This window comes from Sminthopsis crassicaudata, chromosome 5, assembly GCF_048593235.1.
Source record: "Sminthopsis crassicaudata isolate SCR6 chromosome 5, ASM4859323v1, whole genome shotgun sequence".
NCBI lineage: Eukaryota > Metazoa > Chordata > Mammalia > Dasyuromorphia > Dasyuridae > Sminthopsis > Sminthopsis crassicaudata.
In genome coordinates, this window is record NC_133621.1 from 299113764 (window position 1) to 299137446 (window position 23683).

General features: G+C 43.3%; 3 protein-coding genes and 1 long non-coding RNA gene across 5 annotated transcripts; all 4 read left to right on the forward strand.

Annotated features, from left to right (window-relative positions):
* Positions 1-396: 396 nt before the first annotated feature.
* Positions 397-3328, forward strand: LOC141542661 (galectin-1-like). 2 transcript variants are annotated; one of them, XM_074267244.1, is made up of 4 exons: positions 397-525; positions 1968-2047; positions 2444-2615; positions 3103-3328. In XM_074267244.1, exons 1-4 carry the CDS (start codon positions 517-519, stop codon positions 3247-3249), a joined length of 408 nt encoding a protein of 135 aa, XP_074123345.1. In that variant the 5' UTR covers positions 397-516; the 3' UTR covers positions 3250-3328. The 2 variants fall into 2 exon arrangements, with proteins under 2 accessions (XP_074123345.1, XP_074123346.1); XM_074267245.1 differs by having other exon boundaries at positions 439-1408.
* Positions 3329-5575: 2247 nt separating this feature from the next.
* Positions 5576-7453, forward strand: LOC141542667 (uncharacterized). The gene is made up of 3 exons (XR_012482229.1): positions 5576-5617; positions 6752-6998; positions 7392-7453. It is a non-coding gene; the product is annotated as an uncharacterized LOC141542667 (long non-coding RNA).
* Positions 7454-7988: 535 nt separating this feature from the next.
* On the forward strand, positions 7989-10321 carry LOC141542660 (galectin-1-like). The gene is made up of 4 exons (XM_074267243.1): positions 7989-8127; positions 8834-8913; positions 9310-9481; positions 10095-10321. The coding sequence occupies exons 1-4, from the start codon at positions 8119-8121 to the stop codon at positions 10239-10241; spliced, it is 408 nt and encodes a 135-aa protein (XP_074123344.1). The 5' UTR covers positions 7989-8118; the 3' UTR covers positions 10242-10321.
* Positions 10322-14116: 3795 nt separating this feature from the next.
* Positions 14117-17298, forward strand: LOC141542664 (galectin-1-like). The gene is made up of 5 exons (XM_074267250.1): positions 14117-14365; positions 14858-14928; positions 15961-16040; positions 16427-16598; positions 17076-17298. The coding sequence occupies exons 3-5, from the start codon at positions 15976-15978 to the stop codon at positions 17220-17222; spliced, it is 384 nt and encodes a 127-aa protein (XP_074123351.1). The 5' UTR covers positions 14117-14365; positions 14858-14928; positions 15961-15975; the 3' UTR covers positions 17223-17298.
* The last annotated feature ends 6385 nt before the right edge of the window (positions 17299-23683 follow it).

Below are 23683 nucleotides of genomic sequence, written 5' to 3' on the forward strand. Positions count from 1 at the left end.
CACTTTGGGCCATGCCTGCTTAGGATTCCCCCCTTCGGATGGACTCTTTGGGGGCCAAGGGGCGACTCCCAGCCAGACCAGAGCCCGGCCATCCATCTAGAGGGCGGCCCCGGCCCCTCCCCGCCACCATCGGATTCTTGTTCATTCGCAAAGCGCTTTTCCACTGTCCCCCCAGTCTCTCCCACTCCCCACAAGCCCCTTTCCCAGAGGGCAGTATTCAGGGTTTGGATGGGGGAAGAAAAGCGGAGCGTGATGTGGAGGGGCGTGACCCCCTTGATTGCCTCCCCTCCGAGAAAGGCTTCACGTTTTCCATCCGTCCCCGCCCCCCGAGACACTCCCTCTCCCCTGGATTGGCGAAAAGGGCCAGAAGGGAGGGCCGGGGGAAGCCCAGACAGCAGCAGTCTATTAGAAGGTCCGACACCTCCCAGAGTTCCGCTCCCGAGGTCGGAGGTGCACGTCGAACTTGGGGGAGCAGCGATCCCTGGAGAATCGCAGGAGCATTTCTCATCCTCCGCCATGGCTAGGGTATAGGCAGAGGGCAATCGAGTCCGGGGCGTGAGCTGAAGGCCTAGAAGGGGGGATTCCCCGGGGCTGGGAAGGGTGTGTTGGAGGGGGGCTGGGAATGGCCGAAGCATCGCCTCCCCCGGGGGCCTGGGGCCCCCGGCTCTTCTTCCCCTCTGCCTTGTCCCCCTACTCCCCAATGACCTCCCCTTGGAACTTGTCTTTGACAAGCCGGTACGTCCAGGCAGATGCTGGGGAGACGTGAGCAAGCGGAAAGGAGCAATCGGCTGGATTAGGGGGGCAGCGAATCCTTTCCTTGAGGGAAGAAGAAAAGGCAAGGGGGGATTGTGGGATGGGAGGACGGGAGACTTGGAGCGGGGATCGCACTGTCTGCAGTGAGTTAAGGGCAACCCAGCCGTGGCTGAAGTCTGGGAAGGAAGGATGCTAGAGAAGAGAGAAGGGGTGGGGCAGGGGACACGTGATTCCTCAGAGTCTTCCGATTTCCAGCCCGGGTCCCTTTAAAAAACACGAACGAATGAATCTCACCAATAAACTTCTTACCTTTATTTCAGGAAACCAGCTCATAAGAGTCCCTTCATCCTGTCCCCAATTATTCTCCATTTAGAACATGGAGGGACCACACAGCGGGGCTGCCCTTCCCCCAAAGGGCGGGGGAGCAGGACAAGCCAAGTTTCTTGACCTTAGTCTTTGTGCCAAGGTCACCTCTGATTCCCCATCCTTCCCTTGCCAACTCCCTTGCTCCTGGGAATGGCTGGATCTTGTTTGGGACCAAGGCTTAGCTCTAGAGAAAACTCCTGAAAACTTTCCTGGGGAGGATTTCCATCCCTACTTAATAACATGAGCAGAATCCTGGGAGAATGAGGAAGCGGGCAGAGCAGTTGCTGGGGTATGTGGGGAAGACATGGGTGACCTAGCTACCATAGAGATTCCCCATTGAGAGAATCCCCAAGATTCTCCTTGATTGGCTCCCCCTCCAAGATACTGTATTTCCAAACCTGAGGGTAGAACCACTCTCCTCCCTTCCCTCTCCACTTTGTCCAACTGCCAAGATACATGCCATGCCAACCGAAGATGGCACTGGGGCAGCCAGTGGAACCCAGAGAGCGTGGGCACCTGGCACCCAGGAAAAACTTTCATTTCAGTTCAGATTCTGTTGCTCACGTGTATCACCTGGCACAGGTTACTTCTTGATTCTCAGTTTCCTGAGGTGTAAAATGTGTAAAAAACCAATCATCTAGGCTACTTCTTCACTGACCAGATAAAGAAACTGGGGCCCAGAGACAGGAAGGGGCTTCTCCAAGGCCACAGAGCTGGGAATCACTAACTAGCCTGCAGACAATCTGATTTCCCAGAACGTCCATGGAGGGTGGAACTTCCCCAACTTAAACCTCTGGGTCCCCTCAGGAACCAGCCAGCCCTAACCTTGCTGTGCTTGGTCTCTTCAGGAAATGGTTGCCTATAAGATGTCCCTCCAATATGGAGCCTGCATAAAAGTAGTGGGAGATGTTCCATCTGATGCCAAGCAGTAAGTCACACTTGGGAAGCATGAGACAAAATTTAACCCTGGGTGAGAGCTGAGTCCTTTATTCCCCTGCTTGCACTTGATCCTTGATTAGAAAGCACCAAGATGTTTTTGCTTCAGCCACAGAAGGCTGGGCTAGGATTCAGGATCAGGAAAAACTTCCCAACAAAAGCTTCTCCAATAGATGACATGGAAAGTTTGGGTAGGAAGTGAATTCCCTGTCTCTGGAAGGAGTACAGTATGTCCCATGGTTCCTTGTTAGACAGGAGGGGAGAGGAATGGGCTCAGGAATGGATGAGGTTCCCTTTGGACGTCTTCTAGCTCAGGGCTTCCTTTAATGGGGAATTTCCAAGGCCCTGGGACCCATTCTAATGATAGAGGTATGTTCCCCATTCCCAGGTGTATGGTTAACCTGGGCAAAGATGAATTTAACATTGCCCTGCACTTCAACCCACGCTTCAACCATCAAAATATCATCAAGAAGATCATCTGCAACTCCAGGAGTGATGGCATATGGGGCAAAGAAATACAGGAACACAACTTCCCTTTTGTACCAGGGACTTCGATGGAGGTAAGGCCCCAGAATCAGAGCATGGAATGTCAGAAGAACTCAAGAGATAATCTCATTCACACTTGCATTTGACAGCAAAGTCGTGGAAGTGAACTCTGTCTGATAGGGGAAAAGATGAAAAGCTAAAGGGCAAAAGGGTCAATGGGTTCCCAAAGATTAATAGCCCAGAATCCCTTGAGCTGAAGAGAAGTTGGGGAAAATGGAAGGGAATTGTGAAGGGCTGTGGTGCCAATGGGATAAGAAGAGACTCTGGGGTATGTCAGGACACATAACAGAACTATAGAATTAGATCTGAAAAAACCTCATGCACCATCTGGTGTTACTCCTTCATTTTACAGAGGAGGAAACAGGTTAGAAATGGAGAAATGCCTTGCCCAAGATTTCACAGTGTCTTGTAGTGAGTGTCTTGAGCTGGAATTTGATCCAAGTCTTCCTGTCTCCAAGCCCAAGGTTCTCTGTTCACCTCCTTCTGCCTCTCCTCATTCAGATTTCCATAACCTTTGAAGCACATGGTTTTAAACTGAGGCTGCCCAATGGTTTTGAGTTCACTTTCCCTAATCGTCTTAAGTTACGCACCCTCAACTACTTGGAAATTGGTCATGATATCCTGATCAGATCAGTGACCTTCAAATGAGCCCTCCAATCAAGCGGACTTCAGACATTTTTGACTCTTGGGACTCTCATGACTAATAAATATGCTGATGGAGATAACAGCTGACATTGTCTGTTTTTCTAATCTTGGAGAGAGAGGGCTGGGTTTGGCGTTTGGGAAGGATGGCTTTGTGATCCTGGACAAGTACCTTTACCTCAATGGTTCTTTGCTGGCTTTCTAGGACAATGGTTCTCTACTTGAGATAGATTTTGAATGGGGAAAAAATTACATCGTCATTGTCAGTAACCTCTAGTCTTCTGAGTATTCCTCAACGTTTTTTAATATATACCTATATTTTTAAAATACATTTTTAAAACATTATAATTGGGGAGAGGAGCGATGAAAGGGACGGCAGAATTTAATACTCAGAATTTTTTAATGAATATTAAGGACATTTAAAAACAAAGCATTCACAAAATGAATTAAGATTTTAGGATGATCCAGAAGGGGACCCTTCTAAATGTACCCAATTTCCCTATCCTTCACACTACTCCAGGAACTTGGAACTGATTAAATTTAAATTTCTGTATATTTATCCATGGGCTGAATTATTCTTGGAGGCGAAAGCTTTCCTCAGGATTTTCCTGACCATATTCATCTGCCCAGTGTGTAACCTACAGCTTTCACTCCATTCATTCCAAATATTGGAAAATCCTGGAAAGGGAGAGATTTGAAAGAATCAGATGGGATTGATTAGAATCCTATGTGAAAGTGGAATAGTGGGCAAAGACACCAGATTTCAGGTCTGCAAAACATTCTGAAGGTTGATTCAGTCTTAGGGGGAATTCAAAGGGCCATCCTAAGGAGACTGGGCAGATCCCCAGACAGGTCATCCAATCCCTTTTTCAGAGAGAGCTTATGCCTTTGATTAGATAGAAGAGATGACTAGAACCAATCAGAGAGCCCAGACTGGGGAGGGACAAATCTACCATAGAAGAATGGGTATTGTCCCAGACTCACTGGGCTTGCTCTGTCTCATCCTTTGAGGAAGGACAAAGTAGGAGAGGCACATCTCCTCCAGCTGTGTGACCTAGGGATGTTACATCATTCCACAAATGCAAAATGGGGATCATGTCCCATTTCGGGGGGCAGGTTCCCAAAAGTGCCTCCTTCCCCAGTTAGTTGTGGTCCTTCTTTCTTGAAGAGGGCCCACTATGTTGAGGTCAAAGTACATTGTGTCCAGATGTGGCTGAATATATCCTAAGAAACTTGGAAGGCGCAAGTAATCTATATGACCAAGTCCTATTTCTAGAGAGAATTCTAGTCTACAGAATGTTTCCCTCTAAAACACTCTATTTTCCCATTTTGAAATCTCTTTGACCATTTTTAACGACTGAAGAGTTTGTTTTATAAGTCAGACCTTCATGATTTTATTTTAGATCTTTAAATATCAGGTGCATAATTTAGGTAAAGAAAGAAATAGCAAGTGAGATAAAAACTGAAATTCTCTGAAGTTTCAAAATTGGAGAAAAATTAAGACATTGTACTAAATTGTATGAAGTTTTGTTATTGGTAAATTTTAACAGCATTATTTAGGAGCCTTTAACAGGCGATTGGAATCAGAGAAACAGAGCCTCTTTCAGAACTGCACCCAGAATGAGACCTCTTCCAGAATGTCCAAGAGAAGATAATTATACCTTTCAAGCCATCTACATATCTTTCCTGAAAATTAGCTATATACTGTTCAAATTTCACTCATTGTTTCCACCTTCCTTTTATTATATAAAGACACTTGTGGGGAGAAAAACAACTCTTATTTTAAATTCAGGAATTTTTGGGGAGAAAAACAACTCTTATTTTAAATTCAGGAATTTTGATTGTCCCCCTTCCTAGTTGGAAAGTTCCTAATTTTTCTTCCAATTAAAAATCAGATGGGGGCAGCTAGGTGGCGCAGTGGATGGAGCACCAGCCCTGAATTCAGGAGGACCCGAGTTCAAATTTGGTCTCAGACACTTAACACTTCCTAGCTCTGTGACCCTGGGGAAGTCACTTAACCCCAGCCTCAAAAAAAAAAAAAAAAAAAAAAAAAAAAAAAAAAATCAGATCACCTAACTTTGAATTATTTTCATGTATAAAAATCTCTCTGCCCCTATATTTGAGATTCAGCCCTAAGATGAGGAAGGGGTCTGGTCCTGGTTTGTTGGGCAATAGTCAGATGCTACTTGATATATAAATAAGCTTGACAGACCAAGCCTTTGTCTCTTTAATCATTTAATCTTTTACCCATAATAACCAGGAAGGAGTTGGTATAAAGACTGTTATCTCTTTTTAATAAAGAAGGAAACTGAGATTCAGACTGGAGATAAGACTTTGCCATAGTCCCACAGCTGGCAGTGCAGAGCGTAGAAGGGTAAGTGCTGGGATTGAAGGGACTAGAGTCAGGCTCAGGATATGAGGCACCCGAGGTTGGTGAGGGGCTTGGGAAGAGAGGAGCAATGTCTGTTGTGCCCCACTCACTCCTGTGAGCTCCCTCTGCCTAGTGATCATGGCTTTTGTTTTTCCAACCTCTCCAAGATTTCATGAGTCATTCATTCCCTTGCCTTTGAGATAGATGGTAGGAGAAGGAATAGTCAGGTGTGTTGGACTTGAGTACTTGAGCCTTGTCTGACAATACAGAGGGACTGCCCTACAGGAGAAGATTTAGCCTTGTCCCAGAGAATCAGGAGGGAGTTAAGAAAGGCACAGAAGGAACTGTCCATTCAGTTCATTAATGGAAGCTGAACAGAAGTGGAAACCATTGATAGAATGAAAGGAATAAGTTTCTCATTGTTAGAGATTCTCTAAGGGCCCTTAGTGACCATGCTGGGAGGATATTTCAGAGGAAGATTTTATTTAAATAGATGCATGAGATGCCTTCCAAATGGTGATTTGATGACCAAATCTGTGATGACATTTTGCATATAGGGAACTTCAGACAAGCAAACTTCCTCCCCCTCAAAAACAAGTCAATATTGTCTCTGAAACATAGAGTATCAGAGCAGTTCTTTGACTGATTTGTGTCATTGACACCACTCCGGCATTCTGGCGAAGGCTTTCTGAGAAAAATGTAGTGTTTGATGTTTTAGAGCAGGAAAAGGAGATTTCTATTAGAGTTCAGTGAAAATAAAGATGTAATTTCTTAGGGGCAGCTAGGTGGCGCAATGGATAGAGCACCAGCCTTGAATTCATTGAGTTCAAATTTGATCTCAGACACTTAACACTTCCTAGCTGTGTGACCCTGGGCAAGTCACTTAACCCCAGCCTCAAAAAATAAAAAATAAAAAATAAAGGTAATTTCTTTTTTTCCTCTCCAAGTTCAAAATCCCTTAGAATCTATCCATGGAAACTGAGCAGATCCATAAATTCCAGATTAAGAATCTCTATTTAGAGGGTTACCTCAAGAACTGAGAAGTTAAGGGACTTGGGAGGTGGGATTTGCCAGCACTTCTTGACTTTGAGGGAGTGGACTCTGTCCACTAAGATGCTTTACTTTTCTTTCCATCAGGATCCCAATTTACAGATGAAGAAACAGAGCATCTGAGAAGACAAGTGAGGGGGCAGCTAGGTGGCGCAGTGGATAGAGCACCAGCCCTGAATTCAGAAGGACCAGAGTTCAAAGCTGGTCTCAGACACTTAACACTTCCTAGCTGTGTGACAGTGGGCAAGTCACTTAACCCCAGCCTCAAAAAAAAAAAAAAAAAAAAAAAAAAAAAGAAGACAAGTGACTTGTAGCTGTAGGTCCTCACCTTCAGGTAAGCTCGGAGGTTTCTAACCTCTGACCTCACATCTCTGTGTCACTGGAGTTCAAGGTCAGGAGAAATGTCTGTGGGAGGCTGTATCACAGGCCACGTAGAACCTCTATCTTGGGTCTCATTGTCTGGCAGCACCCAGGAGTATCTGCCCCTCTCTTCCTTGGGCTGGCAGGAAGGGCTTTCTGAAGAAACCTCCGCCTCCCTCCCTTCAGTCTCATCCTGCAGGCAGAGCAAGAAGAGCTTTCTGACAGCAGGATCAGCATTGGGCCCCTTGCTAGACTTCCTCTCCTTACAACTAAAGATACCGGGATCTCCACAGAGCTTAGTAAGGCTGGGGACACTTACAGGCCCCTGGGGAGCTGTCCAAACCAGTAGTCACTGACCCTCATACAGACGGAGAGCAAGCTGACTCCATGGCCTCCTCCCACCCACATTCGTTTTCAAGGAACCACCACATACTCAGGAGGCCACAATCTTAGGTAAGTTACTCTCTACACTGTGCCTCAGTTTCCCTATTTGTAAAACATGTCAATTTAACCGTGTGATATGGTGAAAAGAGCACTGGCCTTGGGGTCAGAGGAGCTGGGTACAAGTTCTGGCTCAGCTCAAGCGACCCAAAAGTTCCCACGTTATGTCGTCTGTGATTAGAGTTCCCCCCTGGACTCTTTGCAGGTCGGGGGGCCCACTCTCAGCCAGACCAGAGCCCGGCCCCCGGCCCCTCCCCGCCACCATCGGATTCTTGTTCATTCGCAAAGCGCTTTTCCACTGTCCCCCCAGTCTCTCCTACTCCCCACAAGCCCCTTTCCCAGAGGGCAGTATTCAGGGTTTGGATGGGGGAAGAAAAGCGGAGCGTGATGTGGGGGGGGCGTGACCCCCTTGATTGCCTCCCCTCCGAGAAAGACGTCCAAATTTCCATCCGTCCCCGCCCCCCGAGACACTCCCTCTCCCCTGGATTGGCGAAAAGGGCCAGAAGGGAGGGCCGGGGGAAGCCCAGAGAGCAGCAGTCTATTAGAAGGTCCGACACCTCCCAGAGTTCCGCTCCCGAGGTCGGAGGTGCACGTCGAACTTGGGGGACGCAGCGATCCCTGGAGAATCGCAGGAGCATTTCTCATCCTCCGCCATGGCTAGGGTATAGGCAGAGGGCAATCGAGTCCGGGGCGTGAGCTGAAGGCCTAGAAGGGGGGATTCCCCGGGGCTGGGAAGGGTGTGTTGGAAGGGGGCTGGGAATGGCCGAAGCATCGCCTCCCCCGGGGGCCTGGGGCCCCCGGCTCTTCTTCCTCTCTGCCTTGTCCCCCTACTCCCCAATGGCCTCCCCTTAGAACTTGTCTTTGACAAGCCGGTACGTCCAGGCAGATGCTGGGGAGACGTGAGCAAGAGGAAAGGGGCAATCGGCTGGATTAGGGGGGCAGGGAATCCTTTCCTTGAGGGAAGAAGAAAAGGCAAGGGGGGGATTGTGGGATGGGAGGACGGGAGACTTGGAGCGGGGATCGCACTGTCTGCAGTGAGTTCAGTGCAACCCAGCCGTGGCTGAAGCCTGGGAAGGAAGGATGCTAGAGAAGAGAGAAGGAGTGGGGCAGGGGACGCGTGATTCCTCAGATTTCTCAGTAAAATGTGTAAAAAACCAATCTAGGCTACTTCTTCACTGACCAGATAAAGAAACTGGGGCCCAGAGACAGGAAGGGGCTTCTCCAAGGCCACAGAGCTGGGAATCACTAACGAGCCTGCAGACAATCTGATTTCCCAGAACGTCCATGGAGGGTGCAACTTCCCCCTGGAAGCTCTGGGTCCCCTCAGGTCCCAGCCAGCCCTAACCTTGCTGTGCTTGGTCTCTTCAGGAAATGGTTGCCTATAAGATATCCCTCCAACGTGGAACCTGCATAAAAATAGAGGGAGATATTCCAATTGATGCCAAGCAGTAAGTCACACATGGGACGGATGAGACAAAATTTAACCCTGGGTGAGAGCTGAGTCCTTTATTCCCCTGCTTGCACTTGACCCTTGATTAGAAAGCACCAAGCTGTTTTTGCTTCAGCCACAGAAGGCTGGGCTAGGATTCAGGATCAGGAAAAACTTCCCAACAGAGGCTTCTCCAATAGATGACATGGAAAGTTTGGGTAGGAAGTGAATTCCCTGTCTCTGGAAGGAGTACAGTATGTCCCATGGTTCCTTGTTAGACAGGAGGGGAGAGGAATGGGCTCAGGAATGGATGAGGTTCCCTTTGGACGTCTTCTAGCTCAGGGATTCCTTTAATGGGGAATTTCCAAGGCCCTGGGACCCATTCTAATGATAGAGATATGTTCCCCATTCCCAGTTGTATGGTTAACCTGGGAGAAGATGAATTTAACATTGCCCTGCACTTCAACCCACGCTTCAACTATCAAAATAATATCAAGAAGATCATCTGCAACTCCAGGAGTGATGGCATATGGGGCAAAGAAATACAGGAACACAACTTCCCTTTTGCACCAGGGACTTCGATGAAGGTAAGGCCCCAGAGCATGGAATGTCAGAAGAACTCAAAAAATAATCTCAATCACACTTGCATTTGAAGGCAAAGTCGTGGAAGTGAATGCTGATGGGGGGAAAGATGAAAAGCTAAAGGGCAAAAGGGTCAATGGGTTCCCAAAGGCCAATAGCAAGAAGCTCAGCATCCCTTAAGCTGAAGAGAAGTTGGGGAGAATGGAAGGGAATTGTGAAGGGCTATGGTGCAATGGGATAAGAAGAGACTCTGGGCAGGACACATAACAGAACTATAGAACTGTCATGCAGCATGTGGTGTTGCTCCCTTATTTTACAGAGGAGGAAACTGAGGTTAGGAATGGAGAAATGCCTTGCCCAAGGTTTCACAGTGTCTTGTAGTGAGTCTTTTTTTTTCCCTGAGGCTAGGGTTAAGTGACTTGCCCAGGGTCACACAGCTAGGAAGTGTTAAGTGTCTGAGACCAGATTTGAACTCAATGAATTCAAGGCTGGTGCTCTATCCACTGCACCACCTAGCTGCCCCTGTAGTGAATGTCTTGAGCTGGAATTTGATCCAAGTCTTCCTGTCTCCAAGCCCAAGGTTCTCTATTCACCTCCTTCTGCCCTTTCCTCATTCAGATTTCCATAACCTTTGAAGCACATGGTTTTAAACTGAGGCTGCCCAATGGTTTTGAGTTCACTTTCCCTAATCGTCTTAAGTTACACACCCTCAACTACTTGGAAATCGGTCATGATATCCTGATCAGATCACTGTCCTTCAAATGAGCCCTCCAATCAAGCGGACTTCAGACCATTCTTGACTCTTGGGACTCTTTTATGACTAATAAACATGCTGATGAAGATAACAGCTGACATTGTCTGTTTTTCTAATCTTGGAGATAGAGGCTGTACCACAGGATACATAGAACCTCTATTCTGGGTCTCATTCTCTGGCAGCACCCAGGAGTGCCTGCCCCTCCCTTCCTTGGGCCGGCATGGAAGGGCTTTCTGAAAAACCTCAGCCTTCCTCCTTTCAGTCTCATCATCCAGGCAGAGCATAAAGGGCTTTCTGACAGCAGGATCAACATTGGGGCCAGACTCCCTCTCCTTATGACTAAAAGGCAGCTAGTGGGGTAGCTAGGTGGCGTACTGGATAGAACACCTGCCCTGAGGTCAGGAGGACCTAAATTCAAATCTGAAAATTCCTGGATTACCTGGAAATACAGAGAGGCTCTCTTACAGGAGGATTTAGGCTGGTTCCTCTCAGCCTCAGCAGAACCAAAAGGAAATTAGGAAAAGTGCAGAGGTATCTGTCTATTCAGTCCAACAATGGTAGCTGAACAGAAGCGGAACCTGTTGTTGGAGGTCTTCAAAGAAAGCCTAGTGACCATTTGGGGGGGAATTTTTAGGACTATTTTTTTATTAAAGCTCTTTAATCTTCAAAACATATACACGGATAATTTTTCACATTGACCCTTGCAAAACCTTTTCCAATTTTCCCTTCTTATCCCCACCTCCTCCCCTAGATGGCAAGTAATCCAATATATGTTAAACATGGTAAAAAAAAATTATAAGATCAGGAGTGAAACAAGGTTGCCCACTATCACCATTACTTTTCAATATAGTACTAGAAACTCTAGCCTCGGCAATAAGAGCCAAGAAAGAGATTCAAGGAATTAGAGTAGGAAATGAGGAAATCAAATTATCACTTTTCGCAGATGAAATGATGGTATACTTAGAGAACCCCAAAGACTCTGCTAAAAAAGTTATTAGAAATAATTCAGAGTTTTAGCAAAGTTGCAGGATACAAAATAAATCCACAGAAATCCTCAACATTTTTATACATTACCAACACAATCCAACAGCAAGAGATACAAATAGAAATTCCATTCAAAATAACGGTCGATAGTATATAATATTTGGGAATATATCTACCAAAGGAGAGTCAGGATTATATGAGCAAAATTACAAAACACTTGCCACAAAAATAAAGTCAGATTTAAATAACTGGAAAGACATTCAGTGCTCTTGGATAGGCCGAGCGAATATAATTAAGATGACAATACTCCCTAAACTAATCTATTTATTTAGTGCTATACCAATCAGACTTCCAAGAAACTATTTTAATAACCTAGAAAAAATAACAACAGAATTCATATGGAACAACAAAAGGTCGAGAATTTCAAGGGAAGTAATGAAAAAAAAAATTAAGTGAAGGTGATCTAGCTGTACCTGATCTAGAACTGTATTATAAAGCAACAGTCACCAAAACCATTTGGTATTGGTTAAGAAATAGACTAGTTGATCAGTGGCATAGGTTAGGTTCACAGGGCAAGATAGTGAATAAAAATATCAATCTAGTGATTGACAAACCCAAAGATCCCAAATTTTGGGATAAGAATTCATTATTTGGCAAAAACTGCTGGGAAAACTGGAAATTAGTATGGCAGAAACTAGGCATGGACCCACATTTAACACCACATACTAAGATTAGATCAAAATGGGCCCAAGATTTAGGCATAAAGAACGAGATCATAAATAAATTGGAGGAACATGGGATGGTTTACCTCTCAGACTTGTGGAGGAGGAAGGAGTTTGTGTCCAAAGGAGAACTAGAGACCATTATTGATCACAAAATAGAAAATTTTGATTACACCAAATTAAAAAGTTTCTGCACAAACAAAACTAATGCAAACAAGATTAGAAGGGAAGTAACAAACTGGGAAAACATTTTTACAGTCAAAGGTTCCGATAAAGGCCTCATTTCCAAACTATACAGAGAATTAACTTTGATTTATAAGAAATCAAGCCATTCTCCAATTGATAAATGGTCAAAGGATATGAACAGACAATTCTCAGATTAAGAAATTGAAACTATTTCCACTCATATGAAAGAGTGTTCCAAATCACTATTGATCAGAGAAATGCAAATTAAGACAACTCTGAGATATCATTACACACCTGTCAGATTGGCTAAGAAGACAGGAACAAATAACGATGAATGTTGGAGGGGCTGTGGGAAAACTGGGACACTGATGCATTGTTGGTGGAGTTGTGAAAGAATCCTACCATTCTGGAGAGCAATCTGGAATTATGCCCAAAAAGTTATCAAAATGTGCATACCCTTTGATCCAGCAGTGCTACTCCTGGGCTTATATCCCAAGGAAATACTAAAGAAGGGAAAGGGACCTGTATGTGCCAAAATGTTTGTGGCAGCCCTTTTTGTAGTGGCTAGAAGCTGGAAGTTGAATGGATGGCCATCAGTTGGAGAATGGTTGGGTAAATTATGGTATATGAATGTTATGGAATATTATTGTTCTGTAAGAAATGACCAACAGGAGGAATACAGAGAGGTGGAGAGATTGACATCAACTGATGCTAAGTGAAACGAACAGAACCAGAAGATCATTATACACTTCAACAATGATACTGTACGAGGATGTATTCTGATGGAAGTGGATATCTTCGACAAAGAGAAGATCTAATTCAATTCCATTTGATAAAGGATGGACAGAATCAGCTACACCCAAAGAAGGAACACTGGGAAATGAGTGTAAACTGTTTGCATTTTATGTTTTTCTTCCCAAGTTATTTTATTTTTATTTTTATTATTTTTTTGTTTTCCTTATTTCCTGTCTTTTTTTTTTTTAATTGTATTTACTTCCCAGGTTATTTTTACCTTCCGAATCCAATTCTTTCTGTGCAACAAGAGAACTGTTCGGTTCTGCACACACATATTGTATCTAGGATATACCTTAACATATTTAATATGTATGGGAATGCCTGCCATGTAGGGAAGGGGGTGGAGGGAGGGAAGGGAAAAATCGGAACAGAAGTGAGTGCAAGGGATAATGCTGTAAAAAATTACCCATGCATATGTACTGTCAAAAAAAGTTATAATTATAAAAATTTTTAAAAAGAAAATTACTAACATGAACATTTTCCAAAATCACTAACATAACATACTAACACTAACATACATAAGTATGTTTAGGCTTGCTGAACCCACAGAAGTAACACTTGTCCAGTAAACTGTCCCTTGAACCCAGGTAATCAAGTTGAACCTTAGGAAGTTTAATCTTGCTGGGGCCGCAGAATGAACACTTGGCTCCTAAATGTTCCTTCAACAAGAGGCAAACACGTTTGCTATTTTGACTACCTCTGTTTTGAACAGATCTTGTGGCTAAGCTACTATCTGAAAAAGATTCTGGTTTTCATGGTCTTAGTATTCCTATCATGGCTTCCAGCCAAATTACGGCTTCCCCCCTCCCCAATTATCAATAGTTACTCGTGCCATTTGGCCAGCCTGCCTGGGCAAAATAAAGCTCTAACTTAAAGAGGATTCTGGGAGAGTGTTCTCACTCCAATTCAGAGCCAAAAGTTTTCCTGAAATATTAGGATCTCGATTTATAGTTAAATAAACTGAGCATCAGAGATTGAAAATGACTTGTAGCTGTAAATCTTGACCCCCTCAAGAGAGAACCAAGAACTAAGGGGGGGGAGAGAAAAAAGTATGAGGAACATCGGATCCCTTCTTTTGGGGACTGGGAGGGGGGGGCGCGGGCGGGAAGGGGGAGGAGTTAGTTGTTAAAAAAAAAAAAAAAAGACTACAAAGGCGGGAGCTTGATGTGAAGGGGGTGTGACCTGAGGGTGTCCCCACATTGATTGGCTCACCTTCCAAGACAAATTAATTTCAGTTTGGGGGGAGAGGTTCGGAGGGCGAGGAAGGCTGAGGGTTGCTTCAGATTCAGCTGAGAGCCGGAGCCGGCTTTTCTACTTGAAGGATCCTTCCTACACCTCTTTGGCTTCCTATTTCTGCGTTGGAATTGGGCGTTTTCCTTCGGGGGACCGGGAGACCCAGCACAGCCAGGAGAATCTCAGGAGATTTCTCACCCTCCATCATGACTCAAGTAGGTGTGCTAGGGTAGAGGCTGCGGGAGTCCTTGTCCAAGGTCCTACCGTGGGGAACTGGTGCTAGGAAAGGATCTCAGAGTCTGGGGAAGAGTGTGTTCCCCACCGGGTGGGATGCTCTGCCCTTCCTGTCTGTATGAATAGGGGCTCCTTTCTCTATTCCTCCACCCCGATCTTCCCAGTCCATGCAAGGGCTGCCCTGTCCATCCCTCCCATCTTGAAGCTCTCGGCTATCCCTGGCTGCTGCTCCAAGGCCTTTGACAAGCTGCTAGGAATATGAGAGGCTATGGGGAAGAATAGCCGGGGAGAATGTGGGGGAATCCTCTTCTTTGAGTTGAGAAGGAAAGGAAAGGGACATGGTGGCCAGAGGTAATCTTCTGCCAGAGGATCCGACTTTTTTTTTTTTTCTGACGCAGTTAGGATTAAGTGACTTGCCCAGGGTCACACAGCTAGCTGATTTTTTTTTTTTTAAATAAATGACTATCTTACAGAATTAAGTCCTACCCGTTCTGATGATACGGAAAGAGTCCAGGCTGAACAGGCTCCATCGGAAAAGGAAGAGGTTGGAGATGGCCGATGGGATGGGGGAGAGGGCACGTGATTCCTCAAGTCTCCTCCCTGCCTTAAAAAATAAGAGGGAATTAACCTCCCAAATACACTTCTGGCCTCTTCTCTAAGAAACCAGCTCATCAGATTACCCATTCCCTCCCATCTCTACTTCACCATTACAGCTCCATTGCTTTAGAACAGGAAGGGACCACACATCTGTGCTGCTGGTTCCCTTACCCTTCTCCAAAGGAGTGGAGGACAGGAGGAGCTAAGTTCCTTAACCTTCATGTTTCTGCCAGCATCACCCCTGATTCCCAATTCTTTCTGAACCCCTCCCTCCCTTGCCAACTCCTCTTCCTCTGGGCCTAGCTACCTCCTGCCCTAGAGTGTGACCGAGACTTGGCTTGGAGGATGGGAGAAGCTCTTCCTGAAAATTTTCTTGGGAAGGAATTGGTTCCCTGCTTAGTGAGATGAAGGAGGCTCTGGGAGAATGAGGAGAGAAGTGGGAAAATGGCTGAAGAAATAGGGAAGGCAAGAGGCTCCCCACTGAGGTATAATCTATCTCCTACAATTGGGGTAGAATTATGGTCCTCCCTTCCCTTTCATTCTTGTTTAAGTGACAGGATATATGATGCCAACCAAAAAATAGTGCTGGGACAGTCAGTGAGACAGAGAAAACATGGGCCTGGGACCCAGGAAATACTTGGACTTCAGTTTTAGTTCTATTGTTCACTTGTGTGAGTTGGGAAAGATTAATTCTTGCTTCTTTGTACCTCAGTTTCCTGGTGTGTGAAATAAGGAATAAGCTGGTCAATTATCTAGGCTGGTTCCTGTTTTAAAATATGGAGAAACTGAGGCCCAGATACATGAAAGAGATTCACCAAGGTCACAGAGGTGGGACTGACTCCCACTACAGCACTAACTAGCCTGAAGGAGAGTCTGCTTTCTTAGAATCTTCCTGGATACTGGTTCCCCCCCCAACCAGAAGCTCTGAGCCCCCTCAGCACCCAGCTAGCCTTAACCTGTTTGTGCTTGGTCTCTTCAGGAGATTTGTTTTGAGATGATGCAACTTGAGCCTGGAATTCTTTTCAAAATAACAGGCTATATACCACCTCTTGCCAAAGAGTAAGTGAAAAATGGGAAAGATAAGACAATATAACCATGGGGGAGAGCTGAATTATTTGCACATGATCATTAATTAGCAGCACCAATCTGCTTTTGGCTTAGCCCCAGACGGCAGAACTGAAAGTCAGTATCAGGAAAAACTTCTTAACAAGAGCTACCCAGTAGGTGGAAGGGACATTGTATATAGGTAGTGAGCTCCCTGGGTTAGAGGGAATACAATATATACTATGATTATCTACTAGATAGAGTTAGGATAGGAGGGATGTTGCAGAAGGATTGGGTGAGAGTCCCTTTGGGGGTTTTCTAACTGAGGGATTCTCTGAGTGGGGATTTTCAAAGCTTGGGGGGACCCATGCCAGTGATGGAAATGTGTTTCCCATTTCCAGATTTCACATTAACGTAGGCAAAGATGAACTTAACCTTGGCCTCCACTTCAATCCACGATTCAACTATTATAATGATCAGAAAGTCATCTTCTACAACTCAAAAGTAAAAGACCAGTGGGGTGAAGAACAAAGGGACCATCACTTCCCCTATTCTGATTTGTCCACAGTGGAGGTAAGACCCCAGAATGAGAGCCCAAAATATTATATCTGGGAAGGGCCAAAGAGATACAAGCTCACCCACCTCAAGTATTTGTCAGAAGACATCTGAAAATATACTCTGAGAGGGAAAAAATGAAAAGCTAGACGGGAAATGGGTCAGTGGGTTTCCAAAGGTCACTGCCAAGAAGCACAGCATCCCGTGAGCTGAGAAAAGATTGGAGAAAATAGAAGGGAGTTGTGAAGGCCCATGGTGCCAGTGGGATACAAGAAGCCTGGTGAATTTCAGCACACAGTAGGGCCTTAGATTAAAACTGAAAGGAACCTCAGGGTCATCTAGTCTGATTCTGTCATTCTAGAAACTGAGACTCAAATGGAGAAATGACTGGGTCAAGGTCACACAATGTTTTGTAGTATCTTGAGCTGGAATTTTAATTCAGGTATTCCTGTCTCCAAGTCTGTGTTCATCACTTTCTGTCTTCTCCCCATTCAGGTTTCTATAATGTTTGAAGAGAAGGAATTTAGAATAAGACTTCATGATGGTTATGATCTCACTTTCCCTAATCGCCTTAACCTAAAAGAAATAAACTACATAGCAGTTGAAGGTGACTTCTGTGTCAGAAAGGTAGACTTCAAATGAACACGCCAATCCAGCCAGCTCCAGAACATTCTTGAAGTGATTCTTGATTTACTAATAAAAGCACTGATAATGATAACAGCTGACGTTGTCTCTGTTATTCTGGTCTGAGGGAATAGAGGGCTAGGGTTGGAGTCAGAAAGGATGGCTGAGTGACCCTCGACAAGGACAAGGATTGTCTACCTGGAGACCATGGATAATTTTCAGATGGGGGGGGGGAGAAACATGACTTTTATTGTGACCAACTTTTGATTTTCCTAGTATTACTCCGTGTGTGTGTATAAAACATTATTACGCTTTATATCATGATACTGCCTTTCAAGTGGGTAAGAAAAGGATCAAAGAGAAAGGAAGAATTTGATCCCCAAAATGTTTTTAAAAGAAGGTTAAAAATAGGGACAGCTAGGTGACATAGTGGATAGAGAACCAGTTCTGAAATCAGGAGACTTGAATTCAAATCTAGCCTCAGACACTTAACACTTTCTAGCTGTGAGACCCTGGGCAAGTCACTTAACCCCAATTGTCTCAGCAAAAAGAAAAAGAAGAAAAAGAAAAAGAGTAAAAATCAATTTAAAAATAAAACATACACAAAAAGAAAAATGAACAACAATATTATATTATTCTGAGAAAAGATGCAAGGGTTTACCAAAATGGTCATAACGACAACAAAAGTAACAAACACTTAAAGTTTTTGGACAATCCCTGAGATCAGAGGACCTGAAACAGGACCTGACTCAGTTGCCCACTAACCAAGTTACCCTAGGTTCTCAGTTTTCACAATGTGTAAAAAATCAGATAGTTTCTGTGGTCTCTCCCAATTATAGTTTTGTCAAATTAAGATTTCTGCTTTCAGATAGACTCTTTGAAGACCAGGGGGCTGACTCTCACCAAGACCAGAGCACAGACTTCCCTCTACCTGACCCCAGTCCTTTCTGCACAATAACAGATTCTAATTCCCTCTAAAATTAGTTTTTCATTGGCTCCCCCAATCTCTCTACCACTGTCCCCAACCACATCTTCCAAGTTTGGGGATTTTGGACATAGGGCGGAGGAAGATTATTTTTTTTTTTTTAAATTCATATGTCATAATTTATTGAACCATTCCCAGCTGATGGTCATAACTAATTTCCAGTTCTTTGCCATAAAAATGCTGCTACAAATGCTTTTGTACAATTGTGTCTTTTCTCTTTTCTGTTTGGTCTCTTTGGGATATAAATCCAGTAGTAGTATCATTGGGCTAAAAAGACATGTATAGTTTAGTAACTTTGAGGGCATAGTTCCAATTTACTTTCTTTTTTTCTTTTTTTTTTTTTATTATATATATATATATATATATATATATATATATATATATTATAATATTATCCCTTGTATTCATTTTTCCAAATTACCCCCCCTCCCTTATTCCCTCCCCCCGACGACAGGCAATACCCTACATTTTACATGTGTTACAATATAGTCTAAGTACAATACATGTGTGTGAATATCATTTTCTTGTTGCACAATAAACATTAGAATCCGAAGGTACATGCAACCTGGGCAGACAGATATTAGTGCTAACAATTTACATTCACTTCCCAGTGTTTCTTCTCTGGGTGTATCTACCTCTGTCCATCATTGATCAACTGGAAGTGAGTTGGATCTTCTTTATGTTGAAGATTTCCACTTCCATCAGAATACATCCTCATACAGTATCGTTGTTGAAGTGTACAGCGATCTTCTGGTTCTGCTCATTTCACTCAGCATCAGTTGATTTAAGTCTCTCCAACCCTCTCTGTATTCCTCCTGCTGGTCATTTCTTACTGAGCAATAATATTCCATAACTTTCATATACCACAATTTACCCAACCATTCTCCAACTGATGGACATCCATTCATCTTCCAGTTTCTAGCTACAACAAAAAGGGCTGCCACAAACATTTTGGCACATATATGTCTCTTTCCGCTCTTTAGTATTTCTTTGGGATATAATCCCAGTAGTAGCGCTGCTGGGTCAAAGGGTATGCACAGTTTGATAACTTTTTGGGCATAATTCCAGATTGCTCTCCAGAATGGCTGGATTCTTTCACAACTCCACCAGCAATGTATTAGTGTCCCAATTTCCCCACATCCCCTCCAACATTTGTCATTATTTGTTCCTGTCATCTTAGCCAATCTGACAGGTGTGTAGTGGTATCTCAGAGTGGTCTTAATTTGCATTTCTCTGATCAGTAGTGATTTGGAACACTTTTTCATGTGAGTGGATATAGTTTCAATTTCTTCCTCTGAGAATTGGCGGAGGAAGATTATAAAAGGATGGAGCTTGAGGGGGAGGGGATTTGATCAAAGAGTTGTCTCCAGATTGGTTGGCTGCCCTTTTAAGAAACAGCTCAAAAATTTAGAAAGCTTGCCTCTTGACATAAGCCTTTTTGTGCTCTATATAAACCAAAAGTGCCCATGTATAGGATTCAGGGATGGTGGAAGGGGGAGTAGAGAGTGGTGGGGTACAGTAGGGGAGTGATGAGCATACTAGGGAGGACTCAGCTGAAACCCTGAACTTGACCACACTCCTGGATCCTCAGCCTATATGGTGTACAAAGACACCCTCAGCTTATATACCCTGGTTCGCTCACTGTGGCCATGATGAAGGATGAGAAATGCTGCTATGATTTTCCTGGCTGAGCTGGGTCCCCGAAGAACATTGCCCAACTTCACCACAGAGATGGCAACTTGGGGAAGTGTTGGACCTTTCAAATGTGTGGTCAAGTTCAGGGTTTTTCCCTTTTATTCTGATTTTTCTTGCATAATATGACAAATATGGGAATATGTTTAAAAGAATTGTACATATTTAACTTATATCAGATTACTTGCTGTCTTGGGGAGGGGGGAGATAAGGGAAGGAGAAAGGGAGGAAAATTTGGAATACAAAGCCTTACAAAAACAAATGTTGAAAATGATATATGTATTTGAAAAAATAAAATACTATTAAAAATAAAAATAAAATTTAAAAAACTTTCACAAAATGAAAAAACACCACCACCATGCTTCTCTGCTGCGCAATACTACCACAACACATGCAGACACACCTAGACAAACACACACACACACACACACACACACACACACACACACACACACAAATTGGTTGATCTTGGTGCCCTGGATCCAACTGAGCCAATCAGGCTGGTTCAAACTTCAGGAGCATCCACAAGTGTAAGTCATTGGGTCCTTTCTCCTAAGGGACTAACCAGGGCTGGAATTCATTTAAGGTCCAGATTCTAGTAAGCCAATGAGAGGGGATGCCCTGAATGACAGTTTAAGGGGCCATGTGACTCCTGTCCAGATTTTAAGTGGAAAAGAGACCCTGCTCCTCACATGCTGTGAGGATCCTTGGTGGGATATGGTGGGATCCTTGATCTCTTTCCCTGGGACTGTTTTTGTGCTTGTCTCCTTGCCTCAGGAATTATTTACTAATTTATTTATTAAAGTTTTAAGATGCTATCAGAGGGCCACCATGAGCCCTTTAAATGAGCCCAACTATCCCCTCTGTAATTCTCCCCTAGGAACTTGGAACTGAATAAATTTTTATTCCTGTGCATGGATATGTGCCCATATCCATGAGCTGAAGTACTTTTGAGGATGGAGGCTTTCCTCAGGGCTGTCCTGCCCATACTCAGCTGCCCAGGGTCTGGCTTACAGTTCTCATTCCCTTCCCCTCAAATGCTGGAAAACCCTAGAGAGGGAGAGAGATGAGAGAAGCAGAGAGAGCTGAAAAGAACCATAAGTGAAGGTAGGGCTATGGGCAGGCTACCAAGTCTCAGCCTTGAATATATTGAGTCCTGGAGGCATATTAGATCTTACAGAGGCTCCAGTGATCATCCTAGATAGGCTGGGTAAACACAGGACAGGCCATCCAATGCCTTATTTAGAGAGAGCTTATTGTCATTTGCTGGGGGAATGGATGACTAGAATCAGAGAACCCAGAATAGGAACAGTCATCAGAGAATGTTGGGTGACCTCCCAGACTCCCTCTGGCTTCCCTGTCTCACCCTGTAAAGAAGAAGGTAGGAGAGATCTGGGTTAGAATTCTGGCACTGCCCTGCTAGCTGTGTGGCCCAAAAATATCACATGCCTGCATAAAACCTCATTTTCCTTTTCTGTAACATCAGGAGAGAGAAGTTTCAATTTCAAAGTTCTGAACTCACAAAAGTACCTTTACCATAGGTCAGGTATAAGTAGTCTATATGAGCAACTCCTATGACTAGAAGAAGGTAAAGTTTGCAAAGTACTTCTCTTCAAACAACATTATATTTTCCCATTTTTAAATTGTCTATGTGAGTGGATGCCCATCAATTGAGGAATGGCTGAATAAGTTGTGATATTTGAGTGTAATGGAATACTTCTTTTCTAGAAGAAATTATGAACAGGATGATTTCAGAAAAGCCTAGAAAGACTTACATGAACTGATCCTGAGTGAAGTGATCAGAACCGAGAACAATGTACACAGTAACAACAAGATTGTATGATTTTAACATATTTAACATGTATGGAACTACCTGCCATCTAGAGGAAGGGGGTGGGGAGAACGAGGGGAAAAGTTGGAACAGAAGATTTTTCAAGGGTCAATGCTGAAAAATTACCCATGCATAGATCTTGTAAATAAAAAGCTATAATAAAAGAAAAGAAAAAGAGATTGTATGATGATCAATTATGGTAGAATTAGTAATTCTTCTCAGTAATACAGTGCCCCAAGACAATTCCAATAGACTTGAGAGGAAAAATGCCATCTGCATCCAGAGAAAGAATCATGGAGATGAAATGAGGATCAAGGTATTCTTTTTTCATTTTTTGTTTTTCTTTCTCTTAGTCTTTCCTTTTTGTTCTGATTTTTCTTTACCAACATGACTAATATGAAAATATGTTTTAAAAAGTGATTGTATCTCTATCTGATTGCTTCCTTTCTTGGGGAAAGGGAATGTAAGAGAGAGGGAGAAAAATTGGAACTCAAAACCTTACAAAATGAATATTGAAAACAATATTTATGTGTATCTGGAAAAAAAATAAAATAACGCTAAAATTTTTTAATCTGCTTGATAATTTTAAAAGGCAAAACAGTTCATTATACAAAGCACCCATTCATTGATTTTTAAGATTCTTATATCAGGTTCATGATTGAAGTAAAGAAAGAAATAGCAAGTGTATACAAACTTATATTCTCTGAAGATTCAGGATTGGAAAAACAAATGCAAAAGACTGTACTAAATTGTATGAAATTTTATTGCTGGCAGATTTTAGCAAAATTGTCTAGGAACCTTCTACAAGTGATATGGAACCAGAGGAGCACAGCCTCTTTCAGAACTGTCTTGAGAATGAGACCTATTCCAGAATGAACAAGAGAAGATATTTCCTGGAATCAGAGGGCTATATGAATTTTTTGGGATTCAAAATATGGTGATTAAATGGACATTGGAAGTGGCTTACTGGGATACAAGGACACTTGATTTTAGTTAATAATGATGAAAAAAAAAACTATGTCTTTGCTGTGACATTTTGTTTCATGGTGTCTCTTTTTGTGTTGAAGCTTCACCAAGATAAGATCAAAATGGGTCCATGACCTAGGCATAAAGAATTAGATTATAAATAAATTAGAAGAACATAGGATAATTTACCTCTCAGACCTGTGGAAGAGGAAGGAATTTATGATCAAGGAGGAACTAGAGATCACTATTGATCACAAAATAGAAAATTTTGATTATATCAAATTGAAAAGATTTTGTACAAACAAAACTAATGCAGACAAGATTAGAAGGGAAGCAATAAACTGGGAAAACATTTTTACAGTCAAAGGTTCCGATAAAGGCCTCATTTCCAAACTATATAGAGAATTGACTCTAATTTATAAGAAATCAAGCCATTCTCCAATTGATAACTGGTCAAAGGATATGAACAGACAATTCTCAGATTAAGAAATTGAAACTATTTCTAGCCATATAAAAAGATGCTCCAAGTCATTATTAATTAGAGAAATGCAAATTAAGACAACTTTGAGATACCACTATATATCTGTCAGATTGGCTAGAATGACACGGAAAAATAATGATGAATGTTGGAGGGGATGTGGGAAAACTGGGACACTGATATATTGTTGGTGGAATTGTGAATACATCCAGAAATTTTGGAGAATGATTTGGAACTATGTTCAAAAAGTTATCAAACTGTGCATGCCCTTTGATCCAGCAGTGTTACTACTGGGCTTATATCCCAAAGAGATCTCAAAGAAGGGAAAAGGACCTGTATGTGCAAGAATGTTTGTGGCAGCCCTCTTTGTAGTGGCCAGAAACTGGAAACTGAGTGGATGCCCATCAATTGGAGAAGGGCTGAATAAATTGTGGTATATAAATATTATGTAAGAAATGACCAACAAGATGATTTCAGAAAGGCCTGGAGAGACTTGCATGAACTGATGCAGAGTGAAATGAGCAGGA

Coding starts and splice junctions, on each gene's coding strand:
- LOC141542661 (XM_074267244.1), top strand. Junction 2,048..2,443: donor GTTCCATCTGATGCCAAGCA/GTAAGTCACACT, acceptor CCCCATTCCCAG/GTGTATGGTTAACCTGGGCA. Junction 2,616..3,102: donor TACCAGGGACTTCGATGGAG/GTAAGGCCCCAG, acceptor CTCCTCATTCAG/ATTTCCATAACCTTTGAAGC.
- LOC141542660 (XM_074267243.1), top strand. Junction 8,914..9,309: donor ATTCCAATTGATGCCAAGCA/GTAAGTCACACA, acceptor CCCCATTCCCAG/TTGTATGGTTAACCTGGGAG. Junction 9,482..10,094: donor CACCAGGGACTTCGATGAAG/GTAAGGCCCCAG, acceptor TTCCTCATTCAG/ATTTCCATAACCTTTGAAGC.
- LOC141542664 (XM_074267250.1), top strand. CDS start 15,976: ATGATGCAACTTGAGCCTGGAATTCTTTTCAAAATAACAGGCTATATA. Junction 16,041..16,426: donor ATACCACCTCTTGCCAAAGA/GTAAGTGAAAAA, acceptor TCCCATTTCCAG/ATTTCACATTAACGTAGGCA. Junction 16,599..17,075: donor CTGATTTGTCCACAGTGGAG/GTAAGACCCCAG, acceptor CTCCCCATTCAG/GTTTCTATAATGTTTGAAGA.